The sequence below is a fragment of the Colletotrichum higginsianum genome, chromosome 8 (genome assembly GCF_001672515.1).
Source record: "Colletotrichum higginsianum IMI 349063 chromosome 8, whole genome shotgun sequence".
Lineage (NCBI taxonomy): Eukaryota > Fungi > Ascomycota > Sordariomycetes > Glomerellales > Glomerellaceae > Colletotrichum > Colletotrichum higginsianum.
This window is the reverse complement of record NC_030960.1, coordinates 4,278,922-4,295,980: the sequence shown is the minus strand read 5'-3', so window position 1 is coordinate 4,295,980 and position 17,059 is coordinate 4,278,922. Positions and strand designations below refer to the sequence as shown.

The following is a 17,059-nucleotide window of genomic DNA, read 5'->3' as shown; positions in this document are numbered from 1 at the left end:
GTTCAAGTACTTTCTCAAGCATCTGGTACATGGAGTAATGGTTACAACGAGCTTCCAATATGCCCTCGCCCACACAAGAGTCATTCACCGCCCAATCTGAGCATGCATTAAGTAGCAATCCCCCTAAAACTCAACTCTATAGAAGCTTTGGCTCTAGCTTCGCATTTCTTGCAACCTTTACAGCGGCTAGGTCTCTGATCTACGATGCTTTTCACGGGCATCTAAACGCAATAGCCGCTTCGTTTCAATGTACTGTGACTATCGGTTCTAGAATCGAAAATGGTCAATATTTCGGGAGTTTCGTGCGAGTCAAAAGCAACCTTAAACATGAAAGACCTTGCTTGCTGTCACTTTTGGTTACAGCTCAACCTGCTTGCCGAATTTTGCCGACACATCCTTGAGTTGATGGGGAGGTAGACCAGGATCAACTTGTAGGCCAGCCTATCAGGGGCTTACATCTTCATAACAGGCTGTCGAATATTCCTAGACCAGCCGTGACCTCGTGGACCATGTCTAGGGTGTGTATGCATGGGGTTGTTCTCTCGTAGTAAAGGTTGTCGAAGATCATGCCTAGTGATTATGCAGGTACAAAGCATTTGTCAGACAATATCGTCGGCGGTTCGGTCTGATGGCATCCCAGCGGGCAACAATTTAAGTTATGGGCTGATTTATGCAATAAACCCCTTCAGAACACAGTGTTTTCTGAAGCGTTCCTTAAACATACCGGTTTTCCGGGAAACGAAACTCTATGTCAAGCTTTACATCGTTCTTGAAACTTTGTCCGACCTTCGTCAATCTTGACTCATGAGTTCCACGCGTCTTGTGTTGTCCCGCGTCTTCAAGGTTACCGCTCACAGGATCCACGTGCTCTTACCTTGTCCAAGGCTTCTTATTTCGCATTAAAGACTGTGAAGCCAAGCGAGTGTGTGAAAGTTAAAGTTACCTCAGCGGAACGAGAGCCAAAACCCCCACAAGATAACGCGGAAAAGAGTGCATGGGGGTTAATGTACCAGGAGGCCGAGAAAACGCTGGATCTCTTACGCGGACTCTTTACACCACAGCTATGTCTAGGGTTACCCGGTGTCAGCAATGCTGCAACGAGAAACTCAGAGACTGTTTGCTTCTTTCGGTTAGTCTATATTTGAGCCTTCACCTTGCATAGGCTTTCGGACTTACGCTTTTCGTCGAACTATTTACTCCGAGAACCTTGCCGTGTGAATGAGGAGCTTGTGATTGACATTGGCCCCGAGCTCTTGCCTATGCCATAGGATAGCATCACACCTACTTCGGCGGGAGACTGAACGCAATCACTATGTGATATTAGCAGTTGTCAGGACTCTTCACTTGTCCAAGAGAGAAAGGTGCAGAGTGCCGTCCTCTCGCTCCCCCCCCCCACAGACGGCTTTATCCACTCACTTCTTGGACCACGCCTTCAGTCAGGAAACCACGTCTCACTACAATCATGACCTACTCCGCTGTGCCTATTGCCCCAAGCTTGGCAGAGTCGTTGAGATCCACGAAATGCGAATATCGCCAAGTAGGCAACTCAGGTCTCCGCATTTCAGTCCCCATCTTCGGGTGCGCGGGCTTCGGAGACCCTTCCGGCATCCGGCCTTGGGTCCTCGGCGAAGAGGATGCTGTCTGCCTCCTCAAAGCCGCGTACGACAGGGGCATCAACACATGGGACACGGCCAATGTTTACTCCAACGGCGTGTCGGAAGCAATCGTTGGCAAGACGCTGAAGAAGTATGGCATACCTCGAGAAAAAGTCATCCTGATGACCAAGTGTTTCTACGCCGTGGGCGAGGACCAGGACGTCCAGCATGCTTTGATGCCCGTAGAAAGCTCCAAGGACTATCAGAACATGTTTGGACTCTCGAGGGCGGCAATATTCAACGCCGTTGAAGCATCGCTTCGTAGGCTCGACACGCCTTATGTCGACGTCTTGCAAATCCATCGTTTTGACCCTCTTGTGCCTGTTGAAGAGACCTTGAAAGCGCTGGATGACCTCGTCCGGTCAGGTAAAGTGCGATATATTGGAGCAAGCAGTATGTGGGCATGCCAGTTTGCCCGCATGCAAGTAAGTCAACTTAGTCGATCGACGCCATGCATGCAGAATCGCTGATATGTGATGAGTAAAGCACACGGCTGAGTCACGTGGATGGACCAAATTTATCAGTATGCAGAACTGCTATAATCTTCTCTACAGGGAAGAGGAAAGGGAGATGATCCGTTACTGCAACGATACGGGAGTTGGCCTGATCCCTTGGTCTCCTCTTTGCAACGGCTGCCTTACGCGTCTGCCCTCTTCAACAGGGCGTGCTTTGAGTAAGAGAGAGGAGTTTGAAACCAAATTTGGCGGTTCGCTTGGGAATGTAGAGCCCGACTTAGCCATCAGAGCCAGGGTCGCTGAGGTCGCCAAAAAGAGAGGCTGGCCCATGAGTCATGTTGCGCTGGCTTGGATCAGTAAGAGAGTCACCAGCCCCATCGTGGGATTTACAAAGATAGGACAAGTTGACGATACTCTCGAGGCAAAGGGGAAGACTCTCACAAAAGAAGAAGAAGACTACTTGGAGGAGCTATATAGGCCAAAAGCAGTATACGGTCACCAATAAGCGTGATATTAAACGCAACAAGACCTTGTCAGAGGTTTAGCAAATCTGCTCCTTTTCTCTACTCTCGAAAACAGCCTGAAGTCTTCTTGTTCCAGGTACAAGTCACAAGGTCTCAATTGGAGTTTTAGTGCTTACATTCGTTCTCTGCGTGGGTACTTGTTCCAAAGGCGATGCGATGAAGGAGGCCATGTGGATTCGCACCAGCGTGATGCACATCTAGTCGAATCACCCACAACCCCCCTCCCACGACTTCAATCTATTTTATCACACATATGCAAGATAGATCCCAAGATTGCGTTTTCAGCCATCTCTTTCCACTAACAACCCACAAGTCTTTCTCAGGTGTGGATGTAGGAAAGGAATCCTGCTTCCTGTCACATCGTACAGTCACTATTCTGGGTGCTCAATGAGACTACACTTTAGGGTGTGCCAGCTAGGGCCTCAATGTGGTATATTATGAGCTTGAAGATGTTCTCGGGATGCTGAACAAATATTCAAATGCAAACTCGATATAGTACACTTACTTTTGTCATGCTAGAGCCTCCATGACCCACACGTTCCTGATATCATTTGCTGTTGCTGCCAGTCTCCTGTGCTGTTGCTGTGACTGATCACTGGTGGTTGTTAATATCACTGAAACTCGTTATGGTGTATATGCATGCCAGAGAAATCGTGTATTTGAGACCGACAGCGTCAGCTTGCATGCATGGAAACTCGTGATGGTAGCCTTACGTGGAAGCATACTGAAGACCCCATTAACGCCCTCACATGCTTTGTGTCCCAGTTCTCACACATTTACACTGATAAAGAAGAGAATCAGTGCTGATGTTCGTACGAGGAAGCCAACTTATACACTGTACAACGTTAGGAGAACACGAAGAAACTCTAGAGGACAGTTCTCAAGACGAAATCACCAAGCAGGAGACATCTCATCAGTTGGCTAGGACTGTGATAAGAGAGACAGGGTTTCAAGAGCCCTTCTCATGCATTCTTGTGCAGCGTTTCATTTGTTCTAGCTATCCCTGGCCCCTCGACGTGTTATCTTGCAAACTGGATGACTGCATCTGTGTTGTCTTTGCAAGACTCAGGGCGCAAGCTGAAGCGCAACCGTCATAGGTTCCCGACTACATTATCTCCTGGCTCAACACGTGTCTAGTCCGGACGGGGACGGCACGAGGACATCTCTCGGTCAAGGTGGAAACGCCGTCACCTCAGAGCTGCCCTTAAGACACCTTGGCCAGACCATGCTGTACTACAAACGATCCTGTATCCCGTCGGTCGAGATGGACTGGAAACCCTGGCTGCAATAGCTGCAGACGACAGTGCCGTCACTGTTTCTCATTGGTCTCCGGGCGGACACTTCAGCCAGTCGTTCGATGTTATGATTCCGCAAACAATACACGTCGGCCAGGAAGCCTTTTCGACGCAGGTCAGGCCATGTTGAAATCGTATTCATCATTCACGTAATCTACCTAGCCAACGCCATGCATCCAAACCGATGGCGCGTACCCAAGACATCGCTCGCGAGAAAATGCGCCTTATCCAATCCAACACTCTTCTCCATGCCACATCTCACATGAATGAACCAGCTCCGCTTCTCAAGCCACGCGCTTCTCGGTAATAGCCTCGCCAAGAGGACCCTCGCAGACAAAACCCCCGTTCGCTCCGCCGTACTCGAAGACCTTCCGGCCGCGGACCCACGTCTCCCGCACACGGCCGGCGAACTCGTGGCCCTCCCACGGCGAGCAGCGGTTCTTCCACCGCATGTCGCCGGACCGCAGCGTCCATGCGTCGAGGTCGTCAAATACGCAGATGTCGGCGTCCATGCCCACCCGCAACGCGCCCTTGCGGTGCGCCAGGCCGACCTGTTTCGCCGTCGCCTGACTGCACAGGCGCACGATGTCAACGATGGACGGCGCCGCGGCGTGTTGGTGCTCGGCGGCGCGCGCCTTCGCGGCAGTGTAGACGATCGGCAGGCCGAGGCCGACGGAGGAGATGCCGCCCCAGGCGGCAAAGAAGTCGCCCCGCGAGCTGGCTTCGGCGACGGCCAGGGCGGCGTCCTCTAGCGTCTTTTCCGCGAGGATCTTGCCGACGGTCTCGCCAGGGATCGTCATGTCGACGCCCGAGTCCGAGTGGTGCATGTTGGGGGCGTGGGCGTCGTCGGCTGGGGGGGATGGCGGCAAAGAAGGCGGCAACGGCGCGGCCTCGAGGTGGCTAGGGAGGAGCTTCAGCTGGGGCGTGCAAGGGGAATGATCCGAGACGATGGTCTTGATGCACGAGTCCTCGGCGACAAGCTCTTCCCACAGGCCGTCGCGGTTGGAGCGCTCGCGGATTGGCGGGCAGCACTTGTGGCGGGTGTCGCCGTCGGCGATGTCCTCGGACGCGAAGCCAAGGTAGTGGAAGCACGTCTCGGCGGTGATGTTGATGCCCCTCTGGCGGGCCTCCTTGAGAAGGGGGATGGCCTGGGTAGCGGAGAGGTGGACGATATGCAAGTGAAGGTCTGGCGCGAGGTGGGCGAGCGACAGGATCTCCTCGACGGCATATGTCTCGAAGGAGGGCGGGCGGGACTCGAGGAAGGTCTGGTAAGAGTGCAGCTCGCCGGTGGGAGCCAGGGGCGGCTCGGACTGCTGGACGGCGTCGCCCACCGAGTCGGCGATGGGGGGGATCATCTCGGCGTGGAACATGAGCGTGGTGGGCGTGCCGTTGAGCTTCTCCATGGCGAGTGCTACGTCATTCGCTGAGACGGCGGGGAACTCGTCAACCTGGGAGGAGGATGGGGGTTAGCAAAGAGTTGGACATTCTGGGAGAGCATGCTCGGTGTGGTTGCGGTTGGGTGTGTATATGCGTGTGTGTGTTTGTGAGAGTGTGTGACTTACACCCGACTCGATGAGGAAGCCCTTGAAGCCTCTAACGCCGGCCTCGACTAGAGGCAACAGGTCATCTGTGTTCCCGGGGATGACGCCGCCGTAGAAGCCGACATCTACCCAGCACTGGCCTCGGCTCGCGGCGAGCTTCTCCTTGAAGCCGGCCACCGTCGTAGTGGGCGGGATGGCGTTGAGGGGCATGTCGACGACGGTGGTCACGCCGCCAGATGCAGCGGCGCGCGTGCCGGTCCAGAAGCCCTCCCATTCGGTGCGGCCGGGCTCGTTGAGGTGGACGTGGGCGTCGACGAGGCCGGGCAGCAAGAGCTTGGAGCCGTAGTTGACGTAGAGCGCCGAGGCCGGGAAGGAGGTCTTGGGGAGGACGGCGGGGACGATGTTGACGATCTTACCGGTGGTTGGGGAGACCGTTATCGTTGCGGGAGTGAGGACGAGGTTATCTTCGGCAAAGGTAAGGACGGCGCGTGTTGAGACGAGAACCACGAGGGGCGCCGGCGCAGTGTCTTGGGGGACGGTCATGGTGACGAGGGTCGGGAGGGTTCGCGATAAGCTCGTCTTGGAGCTTGGGAAGGTCGTGGCCCGATAAGGCAAAGGTGGTTGAGTCTCGGAGAGCTTTCCCCACGAAAGGACGTTCTTAGACAGCTTATTGCTGCTTCTTCTGGGCCAGGGTATCGGGGGGGTGAAAGCTTATCTTGATCGCGGGGTGGCGGGGGAAATGGTGTGGTAGATAAGAGACGAACGATGTAGCTTGAGATAATGAGGTTAGTGAGATAGATATGAGTCGTGCAAGTGAAGGTGAGTTTATTCGGGCATCCGAATACTGATGCTATACTCTCATGAGTTGCCTACGAAGAGACAGTCTGGCTAAGGAAGAGAGAGAGAGAGGGAACGAAAAGGGAATCAGGGGGGAAAAGAAGGAGAAAAAGAAGGACCGCCTTCTCGAATCTTACTCAGAATACGGTCGTCCGTTGTTCGATCCACAGCCCACCACACCCCGAGCCCAGACAGAGGTGGACGGCGGGACGGGCCCCCCATACCAGACCAGGCATACCCTTCCATCCATTCTTCTGGGCTTCCATCTTCAGATCCCGATAAGATAAACAACGCCCTCTGACAGGACAAAAGACAAAGGAGCGTATCAAGGGTCGGCCACACAAGGCGAAGAAGGGGGGATCAGCAAGCCGAGGCCGTCCCAGGACGCCTCCACGCCGCCAAGTCTTCTGTCGTGTTGTTGACCACTACTCATCGCCCATTGCCTATCCCAACAAGTCTGGCTGCACCGCGCCGTCGGCCTCTGTGTCCTAGCCGAAGTGTAGTTGTGTGGGGTGCGTTATCGAACCCTTCTCTCACTTTCCTATGAGGGAGACGAAGGTCAGGGGGAGAGACGGGAACCCTGAATCTTTTCTTCGAATGTTGTTATCAGAAGAAGCTGATTGGCCGCCCCGTCATCGGACGCAGCCGTTCCCCGATCTACAATAGGCGCCTGGAGAGGGAGCTTAGTCACCCACCGCCAGCGAATCAAGGGGCACGTGTCAGTGGTCGCAGCGGTAACTACGTACCCCCTGCCTCGTGGGAGCCCGCTGCAGTGGTGTCGGCCGTTCTCGGAATGTTAGTCGGTAGCCCCGATGCGCCTGCTCCTGCTCCTCCTTCGTCTCTTTTAGCTTCGAGGCCTTATCCCAGATTTGTGTGCTTATCGGCTCTTGTTCTTCGCAGGCTCCGCCGCCGCCGGTGCATTTGAGGGGATACAAGGGGTTCTAAGGCGTCGTCCAAGCTTCAGTTGGGAGTTTTGATCGAGTAATGATCGAGTAAAACACCGCTGCTTTGGGGAATCCGACCCGCCATTTCATGCGCCTCCCGGTCCCGAGGGCGAGTTTTAGCCTTCTTTTCTTCCTTCTCGTCCTGTTCTTTTCCTTCTCCTCGTGCAGACTCTTCAGCCGGTGAAAACTCGCATTGGTTCTAGCCTGGGCCTCGGTCTCGATGACGGCTCGAACCTAAACTTCCCTTGACCGACAGTTGGTTGCTATTACTCGATCGTTTCTGCCACTTAATAGCGTCATGTGTCATGCGACGGTCCAGCCCAGTTGTCCCAAAGGTGGTCGTCTGGCTCGGCCATAGCCCACCCGCTGTCCCCGTGCGCCGAGTCATCTCCAGCCGAGCATGCCTCGACACTTGTCCAGACGCGAACCCGGCCCCGGTAAATCGGCGATCAATCTCGGCGTTCATTGCGGCTTGTTTCGGGCCCTGGCTTCGTGTGACCCGTGCGTGCTTCGTGATCCCCTGGGTAGCCATCTGCATCGGATAAACATTGCTGAAGAATGATAGCAATGGACACCTCGGTGCCGGGTTTCGATCAAGCTTCGCTGGTCCCTGGCCGGATCCCTGTCTCTCATCATGCCGTTTCCTGCGCAGTGCTGCTCACACGCTGCACGCTGCACGTCCAATGTAGCAACCGAGCGACGTAATGGAAACCGCATCTCCACGGAGTTCGCCGCCGCCGCTGCTCACAGGAAAGAAACTAAAACAAAACCACGAAGTGACGTTGCGGATCGGATTTTAGAGTTCCTTCTTGGCCGTGTTTCGATCGAGTAAAAGATTCCCATGTCACCAATCGCCTGTGCAGCTTGCTTCTGCCGATGGCTCGGATGACAGTTGGGATTGCACCCAGGTATCATGTCGGGAAATGTAGACGCCTGCACGTCGACAGAACCCAAGCACGAATCTTGCTTGCTCTTTGCTCGTCCGTCTTCAACCCTCACCCCCCCGTGCCAGTTCCTGTATCAAGAAAAGCAAGTTATGTATGCTATTGAGCTGAAGGTTGTAGCCAATTCTACCTCATTGGTTCCCGTTCGTCTCCCCCCCACGCCGCCGTCTAGATGTGTAATATCGTTACATGTACTCTGTAAAGAGCCCAATGGTCTGTTATACAGGGTGTGTCGAATGCACATACCATAATGCATGCATCCTCGTTTAGTTTCTCCTTCGTTTTGTACAGGTATGGATGGCATGGTGGTGGTCGGCCATTGCCGCCCTTTTCGATTACTTCGTCCTCTTCAACGCCTTGACGGCCATTTCAACAAGCCCGTCCTTGGCCTCGCTGTCGGGGAACTCGCTGATGGCTGCGATGGCCCGCTCCGAGTAATCCTGGGCCAGTGCCCTTGTCTGCTCGATGCCGTCGCTCTGGAGGACCAGCTCGCGTGCCTGAAACGGTGTTAGTCATAACCTTCTTTTCTCCAACCAAGCCCAAACAAACAGCTGTCCATTGGTATCGCATCGCACGGGCTTGTTACTTACCCTTGCCACGTCGCCCTCCTGCTCAAACTTCCGGCCAACGAGCGCACCCAACTCCGGCATTGTCTTCCACGCAAACAGTAGCGGGGCCGTTGCGAGACCCAGCTCCAGGTCGGCTCCGGCTGGCTTGCCCAGCTCCTTCTCGCTCCTTGTGTAGTCGAGCATGTCGTCGACAAGCTGGAATGCGAGACCCAGGTTCTTACCGTAGGCGTAAGCCGCCTCGACCGAAGCGGCATCGGACCCACCGAGGATTGCCGAGGCCCGGCACGACTTGGAGATCAAGCTGGCCGTCTTCAGGTACGTCTTTTGGAGATAGTAGGTCAGCGTCTCCTCCGACCACACAGGCCTTCGCTCATCCTGCTCGGTGTTCTTGAGCTGCATGAACTCGCCCTCGACAAGGTTGGCGATGACCGTGGCGAGAAGCTCAATGACCTCGGAGTTGCGCAAACGAGCCAGGGCAACGGATGCGCGGCCCAAGAGAAAGTCGCCGGCCAGGACGGCCATCTTGTTGCCGAACTCGAGGTTCGCCGATGGAGATCCGCGGCGCGATACGGAGTGGTCAATGACATCGTCGTGAAGAAGCGATGCCGTGTGGATCAGCTCGGTGATCTCGGCGAGGCGTCGTTGGGAAGGGAGGATGTCAGAGTCGACCTCGGCTGGCTCGGGCGCAGCACTCGTGAGGGGCGAGCTCGGGTTGACGTCGACGAGGATGTTGGGAGGGGATATCGCCGTGTCAACGCCGCCAATGGCCTGGCCCGAGTGCAGTCGAGGACCCTTGGGGCACAGCGCGGTGGCTCTCGACATGAGCAGGACGATAAGGGGCCGCATGTGCTTGCCCTCGGCCTGTGTGTAGTACTTGGCAACCCGGTCCAGCGAAGGATGGCCGGAACCCAGAAGCTTCCGAATGTTGCCCGTCAAAAACTTCATCTCCTTAGCCACCGTCCGCAGCGGATCGATGTGCATGTCACCCTTGGGGATAACGCGGTTGACTGCGTTAGCGGCCATGTTGGATGCGACGGACACGGCAGCACCCCAAGCAGAGGATCGCCTTGATGAGGAATGATACAGCGCGCTGGTCAGAGGTAACCGGACTTCGAGGGGGGCGATTCGCCGACATTGCGCGCATCGTGAGGCAGTCGAAGAGAGGAGGGATCGTGACGTTATCGACGAGGTGCTGCGCAGCACTGCCGCTGCTCCCGAACGGAGCTGCATGGCTCCGATAATGCTCCAAAGGGGTGTCAATGGAGGCGAAAAAGAATCGTCAAGGAGACCGACAGCACCAGTTTCGTTTAGACCTGGTCAAAACCCGGAGATTGCGGCAATTGGAAGCTGTGGACTGTGGAAGGTTGATGATGATGATACGAGTCGACGACTTTTTTCCCTCCTAATTTTCGTCCTCCCGCGCCGAGAATGCAGCCCGCAAAGAATGTCGGGTCCGATTCTTTCCCACAGCGTACCTTAGGTAAGGTACGTACCGGGCTTCACAAGTACTTTGTTTGGTGCAGCCCCCCAGAAATAGCTTGGCTGGGGGAACGTACCGATCTTTTGGAGGAGCCATGGCGGGGCTTGATGCTCGCTGATTGGCTGTATGTTGTTGAATCTCCAATTGTGATGCGAATTTGGGGAGATTCCGCTGGGCATTACTTGAGCCTGGACCTGTCAAACTGAGCGTCACGTTGACATTGGGAGTTGTGGATGCGGGACGAACGCACTTCTATTACCCCGATCTTACATCGGTGCTTTCTCGTTTGTCTCCGCCCAGTTTCTATCAACCCGACATTCGGCATAAGACAGGCAGAGAGAAGAGGCGACACGAGAGACGAAGACCAGGTCAGCCATGGTACGCCTTACGATAACTCCTTGCATCACAGAGGGCCTGCAGAAGTTGGCTGAGGTCAGATCGAACCGGGACAAGTCGGACGGCTTGGAAACGAAGACGAACATAGCAGCCCAGACGACGACGTCAGATGCACCTTTGCCCTCTGCAGCGACGCCCGAAACCGAGGAGCCCAGTCTCGAGAGCCCGATTGTCGGTAACCCAATCACGCACCGCCAGATACTCGATCTATTCAAGGAGTTGAGGAGTGAGGGTGTCGATGGCTTCAGCCTGGAAGGACTGCTCCGAGGGGCCACGGTGTACATCGCTCCGCCGCCCCCAAAGCCAGAGCCTGTATGTCATGGCAACCATTCGTCCGCGTTCAGACATAATCTGCTGATACTTTGCATCCAGTCCGCCGAGTATAAGGCCCTTATGGCTCGCCTGCGACGCGAAGAAGAGGAACGAACATACCAACGCATGATGAAGCAGCCATCTCGGGTGGAAAATTTCTCCCAGCAATTCCCCAGCGCCACCACGAGAGCCCATGCGTTTGCTGAAGTAAATCGCCCCATGCGCGAGTCGGACAATGGCGATGACGAGGCCACGCTCGGCGACGTGCAGAAGCAGGTGATGGTCATTCTCAACTTTCTCATCAGCATTATCGGCGTTGCCGCGACGATATGGATCGCAGCCCGCTGGTGGAACATCACCGCGCGCATATTCCTGACACTTGCCGGGTCCATCCTCGTCCTCGTCGCAGAGGTCGCCGTCTACTCGGGCTACGTGTGGAGGCTGACGGAGGCCAAAGCAAATCGAAAGGAACCAGAAGAGATCAAAGAGGTGATGCAGACATGGGTGTTGGGCAAAGACGAGGACGGCGGCGGCAAGCCGGGAGAAGAGCCGACAATGCTCCTCGATACCAACACGCAGGACACAGACGAGGGAATACGGCGGCGATTGAAGGGACTATCATAGTTGTTGACTCCACGAAATGCGACAAGTATCACGAGGTCCCGATGCCAAGTCGACTTATTGAGACTGAGCGCTTTTTCTATTGCTCGAGTTGTCGAGCCTGTTCCAGACGGTGCAGCGGCGGCGTCGGGGACGGATCTCATTTGACCCACAACGAACGGCACCGGATCCCCCGGCCCCAGAAGGGATGCATTCAAAGGGGACCCCGCCCGCCAGTGCTTGGAAGAGGAGCAGAAACCACTGTGTCGAAGACGAGGACGGACATGGTGACACGTGATGACGCGGGTGAATCTGTGCAACGCGCCTCGGACGCGTCTGGTTCCACGTCATGATTCGCGTGGCGCGCTTTTATGGTGGGGCCTCCCATCTCAGCGCAATGGCCCGCTCGTCTTCCGCTCAACCAAGGCGACAAGACACCACAATTACAACCGCGGCCAGCGTACGCTCTTCGATTTTTGCCTGCTTGTTTCTGTTCGTAACTGCGTCGTTTTCCTTTTTGGTCTCTCCAAGTGTTTTTCGCATGTCAGACCAACACTGTTGTCCTCCATCTCTTTGATATCCCGAGCGCCCTCCAACAATACCACCACGCGTGTCGCGTCACATCCGCATCCGCAGGCTGCACTAGCAGCTCAAGAGCACCACCGCCTTCGACCCATTCTCTTTACGGGGGTGATGGACCCGGTTGAAGATGCAAAGCTGTAGGTGGTCTTGCTCGGTTCAGATGTTGCCTTGGCTCACTTCAGTACAGCTCTCCCAAGCGCGAACTCCTGAGACCGACAAGCGACAAACGGTACGACCCAATCTTCGCCATCGCACATGTCACGCTTCGGGCTAACGTTGTCCAGGCGTACTCTGCGGACGTACAGCAAACGATTGCGCCTGACCGAAGATGAGAGTGGCTCGGGGCCGTTGATGAAGAAGCGCAAAGTCGACAAAGAACCGGCCACGCGTACGCCAGACCTCCCGAGGCTTCCTCCTGCACAGCCCGCGCCGCCATCAAGCAACATACCCAAGAGCTCCATCCTCAGTTATTTCAAACCGTGTCGCTCGAGTTCAGCCACCGAATCCTCCGACCTGCTGTCCGAGTCCGACAAGTTGATCAACACCCCGCCTTCGCCGCCCCCGGTTTCTCGAAAGACGAAAGAGCCCCGCCGGCTGAGGCTGAGGCCCAGCACGCCCATATACCCCTCGTCGGACACGACGGAAGACTCGACAGACCATAATGAAGAATACAGAGACATAGATAGGCCAGGTTTACGGAAGGGCTTGAGGTCAAGGACACGAAGCACGAGAGAACGTTGGGACACTGCCAATGTCGACGGACTTGGAGACGAAGAAGAGCCGAAATCGTCTCCCGTCCCAAAAAAACCACAAGTACGGTCAAAGCCGGTCGCCACGGTGCAGACCACAATCAACCTCTCGTCGAAGCCCACCTTCATGGAGTGCAAGACATGCCGCATTGTCTACAATCCGCTGCACCCCGCCGACGTCAAATACCACTCGCAGAGGCATGCGGTCTTCCTTCGGGGCAGGGCTAAGGCATGATATTATACACAGAACAAGACACACTAGTAATGACCCAATGATACCCTTTTAGCAGTCAATGCCAAACTGTAGCAGGGCAGGACTTCCTGCCCTTGTCTATTTTGGTCTTCTTGAACCTTGTCCGACTGCATGTGACCTAGGCAGGATTTGATCTTGGGTTGGAGATAGATAGTTCACCATGAAGTGCCATGATGGGTTAAGTGCCATGATGGGTTTAAAGGGGGGGTCTGCAAGTCAGTCCTGAAACTCAGTCCGAGACGTAGATGCCCTTAAGACAGGTATAAATATCCTGCCTTCTTCCTGTATCTCCATTCTAGAGGAATAGACGCTTCTAATCCTATTTCACCCACGCCTTGCTCATCACATGAAGGTTGCTCTAACGGCAAGATCAACGACACAACTGCAGCATTAGACTTGTCATTGTGAACTGTTGAGAATTCGGTTGGGCCCTGCGCTTGTAGCAGAACCCAAGGCAACCAGGACAATCCAAAAGCCTCAACCCATCAAATCAGAAAGGTCTCTTCGAGAATTCAACCAAAGGCGAGGCCTGGGTGCTTTTCCAGGCCTGGCGCAGAACCCGCAAAGTGACCAGATGCATGTACTATTACCGATCTGACTACTGGGAAGAGGAACACAGAACTGAGAACGTGTTACCCGAGAGTGGAGTCTGCTACACTGACCTGACGGCCACAGAGCACGAAAACTGACACCAAGACCAGTTGGTCAGAGGCACCAAAAGATCCGGATCCCCGATTTCCGACGATGACGGAGATTCGGACATCGGGCCAGGAAGCCAAATCGACACTAGGCGAATTTCGAATGTATTCCCGAATCCTGCTTCAGATCGAGGGTGTGTTGTCGTTTCTGGTGGATTGCCAGCGCTTTCTGGCCCATACGAAGTGGATCATCCTTGGTGCAGAACTCGCATGAGATACCAGTCATTCGTGAATCATGAAACTTAGGAGACGTAAGAGCGAGCCCCTAGCCTTAGTCTGATTTGAATTGAATACTCTGGTCAGGGATTGGAGGCTCTGGTTGCTGTGCTCAGAGGCTGCCAGGTTAAGAAACCTGAGCTGCTTTGAAAATGGTAGTCTTTGCGTGTGTTCTGCTCACTGCACCGTAATACACAAAGTCCCAGTCGCGCTTCTACATGCCTGCAATAGTTTGCATTTCGGCCAGACCACCACGATGGCCATGCAGGACCAACTTGTCCACAGAGTGAGGACTATGGCGAGCAGAAAAGAAAGGATTGACAAGCAACGTATGGGTGCCTTGACGACGAAAACCAGGGACCTGAAGCCTGGCGAAGGAAACGGTGAGAGATGAAGATGTTGACAACCATCACCGACGATTCTGCAGATTGCGTTAGTGGTTCTGATAGAGTGATTGCTTGAACATGAGCTAGCAGAGTGACCGGTCGGGCTTGAACCAGGGGGGTTAAGGCCTGAGGAAGAGTTTGGGTGTGAAGCCGAAGCAGTGGCTCAACGCCCCTTAGCCATGATTCCCACCAACCTTAATCCATTGACTCCCATCTTTCGGAGATAGGCATTCAACACTTTATTATATGAGCCATCGCCCCTTCCCCCCCAAAGAAGTTTCAAAGACCTTCACGTTACTGATTTCTGCGCTCTCTTGCCGGCTTGAGGCTGCCAATTCTCGCCAAAAAGTCGTCCTCGCCTAACCACCAAAGGGTTCAGCTCCCGCTCGCTACTCGTCCGCTGGCAACTATGGCTGCGAAAACCTTTCACAACTTCCCACTACTCCCTGACGAGCTTCGAGATGAAATCTGGGACAAGGCCGTTCGCCGTCAGGGCTATCGAGGCGTTCACTATTTCTCCGTCTTTGATGCAACTTCGTACTGCACCCGTCCGGTTCCCGAGGAATTCACCAACGAGTACCTCCTCGCAAGAGTCAGCGAAAAACAACTTCATGTGTTTGGCGCCCCTACGTCTTCCGGCAACCCATCATCCCCTTCCTGGACCATCGGAAACCAGTCAACATATGCTATTGACGCAGGTCTCTGGACTGCCTGCAGGGAATCCCGAGCTGCCATGTACCGCCGGTATACCCCCGAGAAATGGGCCAACTGGTACACTGAACCATTTACTTCGTTTCTTGAACACATGGCACTCCGTCCAGGGAACCGAGAATTACCTGCGGCCTTCAAGATCGTGGAAGGCGACAACAGTCAATATTTCACCGTTCTTCCCTTCTACAACCTTTTTCTTGTCCAATTTTCTTCATTCGGCCCATACTTTAAATCATTGGGCAAGGAGATGCCTTTTTCGTCGCGCAAGTTCGGCCTCGAGGGTATCCCTCACATAGCCGTTGAATTTGATCCGTCGTGGACACTGGAAGAGCTCGACCAGCACGAAAAAGACAGTGGCTGGGAATGGAAGTATGCGCACGTTTATCACCCAAGGGGTGCCAAAGAGGAAGGAGAGCCAATGCAGCCTCTGTCCCACGAACGCTATGCAGAATACGACTCATTGATCCTTGCCTCGCGAAGTGTGGGGTTACCCCAAGGGGTGGACCTGTGGCTAATAGATCGGCGCTTGCGAAGAAAGCCATCACCCGTGGACAATGAGAAGGAGAAGCCTTCATTTGGCAGGTACGGAATTTATGGCACCGAGCAACTTGTTTTTGAGTCGCAAAACTGCAAATACTACGCCGTGCCGGAGGAGTTTATCCAGGAATTCTGCTTCTATGAGGAACCAGAGACAATATCGACAACGATCTGGGATTTCCTCTCGGAGCTATCACGACTTGCGGGGAAACACGATGCAGAATATCATGGAATAGATGAGGAAGATGCCAACCCACATACACTGGGAGTTTTGGTGTGTGAGATGGAATAGAGTAGTTCAGGTTCCCTAAAAGAGACAACTGTTTCTTCGCGTTCACATCATTTAATCCCATCAACTCGTAGTTAAAATGAACGCGGCTAGCGCCTTACATCACGCTGTTAATGTGCCAGCTGCCACAGCGGCTGTCACGGGCAGGACTTGCCCCGGACATTACCGCATACCCGGTGCTTACAGCAACATTCGCAAGAACCGCATCCCTGCCGGATCGCTTGATCCGGCGGCAGTTAAAGCTTGGTCTGAATGGTCTTACTTATCCATAAAGCAGTCAGCGGTCGAAGATCTGTAGGGTCATCGTCCTTCCATTAATTGTGTCTCACTAAGGTCAATATACCAACAGCTAACGGTCATTGGTTTAGGTGTCACAGCGGGACCTGTTCAGGCAGGCACACAGACCGCACCTCACATCCATTGCAGTAGTTGAACAGCAACATCTATGTTAGTGCCACCTATCTAAGAAAATGAAGCCATTTACTCTTAAGTAGGATTGGATAAATGGTGATGGCGCTTAAAATCCTACAGCGCAGAGTGAAGAAAATCTCTGCATGTAACTTTAGATGTTGAACCTGAAGCCTGTTGGAGAAATCATGCTGGCTCGGCAGGAGCAATTGCAGCCCGAGTGGACCACATGGCTCCTTCCTCCTAACTTCTTGAACTCATGTTGTGTTGAAAAGCATTAGATTGCTAGATTTGGAAGGTGCGGCTTGTGGTGAAGCTAGGATAGTAGGGCGGGGGGGTGCTTGCCTGCCTGGAGGAAAACGGTTCTTGACGCGTCTACTAATATTACTTTGTCCTCCTGAGATTTCTCTTTTCCCTCTTTTCCTTCTGCAACCCTCTCGAAAAGGTGAGCCCCCCTCCTAACGGTCGAATTCCTCTGTCTTACGTGCTAACTGAGAACCAACAGATGTGAGTTCCTATGCAGAGTTGTGGTCTCAGGCTTTCACTAACTGGATGCGCTTTCCCAGCTCACCATTTACAATCAGAAGTACGTATTGGGTTGACGATTGAGAAGACTCTTTTTGATCTTCTGTGTGTGCTTAACTAACATCGTGGTGGCAGGAACCTCGCGTCATGTCT

General features: G+C 54.2%; 6 protein-coding genes across 6 annotated transcripts; 4 read left to right on the top strand and 2 right to left on the bottom strand.

Moving 5' to 3' along the window:
• Nucleotides 1-1,462: 1,462 nt before the first annotated feature.
• On the top strand, nucleotides 1,463-2,615 carry CH63R_12250 (Aldo/keto reductase; the record flags this gene model as incomplete). Its single annotated transcript, XM_018307224.1, has 2 exons — nucleotides 1,463-2,080; nucleotides 2,142-2,615. 2 exons carry the CDS (start codon nucleotides 1,463-1,465, stop codon nucleotides 2,613-2,615), a joined length of 1,092 nt encoding a protein of 363 aa, XP_018154065.1.
• Nucleotides 2,616-4,213: 1,598 nt separating this feature from the next.
• CH63R_12249 (Allantoinase) lies at nucleotides 4,214-6,013 on the bottom strand (the record flags this gene model as incomplete). The annotated part of the gene is made up of 2 exons (XM_018307223.1): nucleotides 4,214-5,377; nucleotides 5,492-6,013. 2 exons carry the CDS (start codon nucleotides 6,011-6,013, stop codon nucleotides 4,214-4,216), a joined length of 1,686 nt encoding a protein of 561 aa, XP_018154064.1.
• A 2,517-nt stretch (nucleotides 6,014-8,530) lies between these two features.
• CH63R_12248 (Hexaprenyl pyrophosphate synthase) lies at nucleotides 8,531-9,994 on the bottom strand (the record flags this gene model as incomplete). The annotated part of the gene is made up of 2 exons (XM_018307222.1): nucleotides 8,531-8,692; nucleotides 8,786-9,994. 2 exons carry the CDS (start codon nucleotides 9,992-9,994, stop codon nucleotides 8,531-8,533), a joined length of 1,371 nt encoding a protein of 456 aa, XP_018154063.1.
• Nucleotides 9,995-10,619: 625 nt separating this feature from the next.
• On the top strand, nucleotides 10,620-11,576 carry CH63R_12247 (Vacuolar h+-atpase assembly protein; the record flags this gene model as incomplete). The annotated part of the gene is made up of 2 exons (XM_018307221.1): nucleotides 10,620-10,952; nucleotides 11,013-11,576. 2 exons carry the CDS (start codon nucleotides 10,620-10,622, stop codon nucleotides 11,574-11,576), a joined length of 897 nt encoding a protein of 298 aa, XP_018154062.1.
• Nucleotides 11,577-11,849: 273 nt separating this feature from the next.
• Nucleotides 11,850-13,118, top strand: CH63R_12246 (uncharacterized protein; the record flags this gene model as incomplete). The annotated part of the gene is made up of 3 exons (XM_018307220.1): nucleotides 11,850-12,271; nucleotides 12,322-12,363; nucleotides 12,419-13,118. 3 exons carry the CDS (start codon nucleotides 11,850-11,852, stop codon nucleotides 13,116-13,118), a joined length of 1,164 nt encoding a protein of 387 aa, XP_018154061.1.
• Nucleotides 13,119-14,845: 1,727 nt separating this feature from the next.
• CH63R_12245 (Methyltransferase domain-containing protein) lies at nucleotides 14,846-15,976 on the top strand (the record flags this gene model as incomplete). The annotated part of the gene is made up of 1 exon (XM_018307219.1): nucleotides 14,846-15,976. One exon carries the CDS (start codon nucleotides 14,846-14,848, stop codon nucleotides 15,974-15,976), a length of 1,131 nt encoding a protein of 376 aa, XP_018154060.1.
• Nucleotides 15,977-17,059: the final 1,083 nt, after the last annotated feature.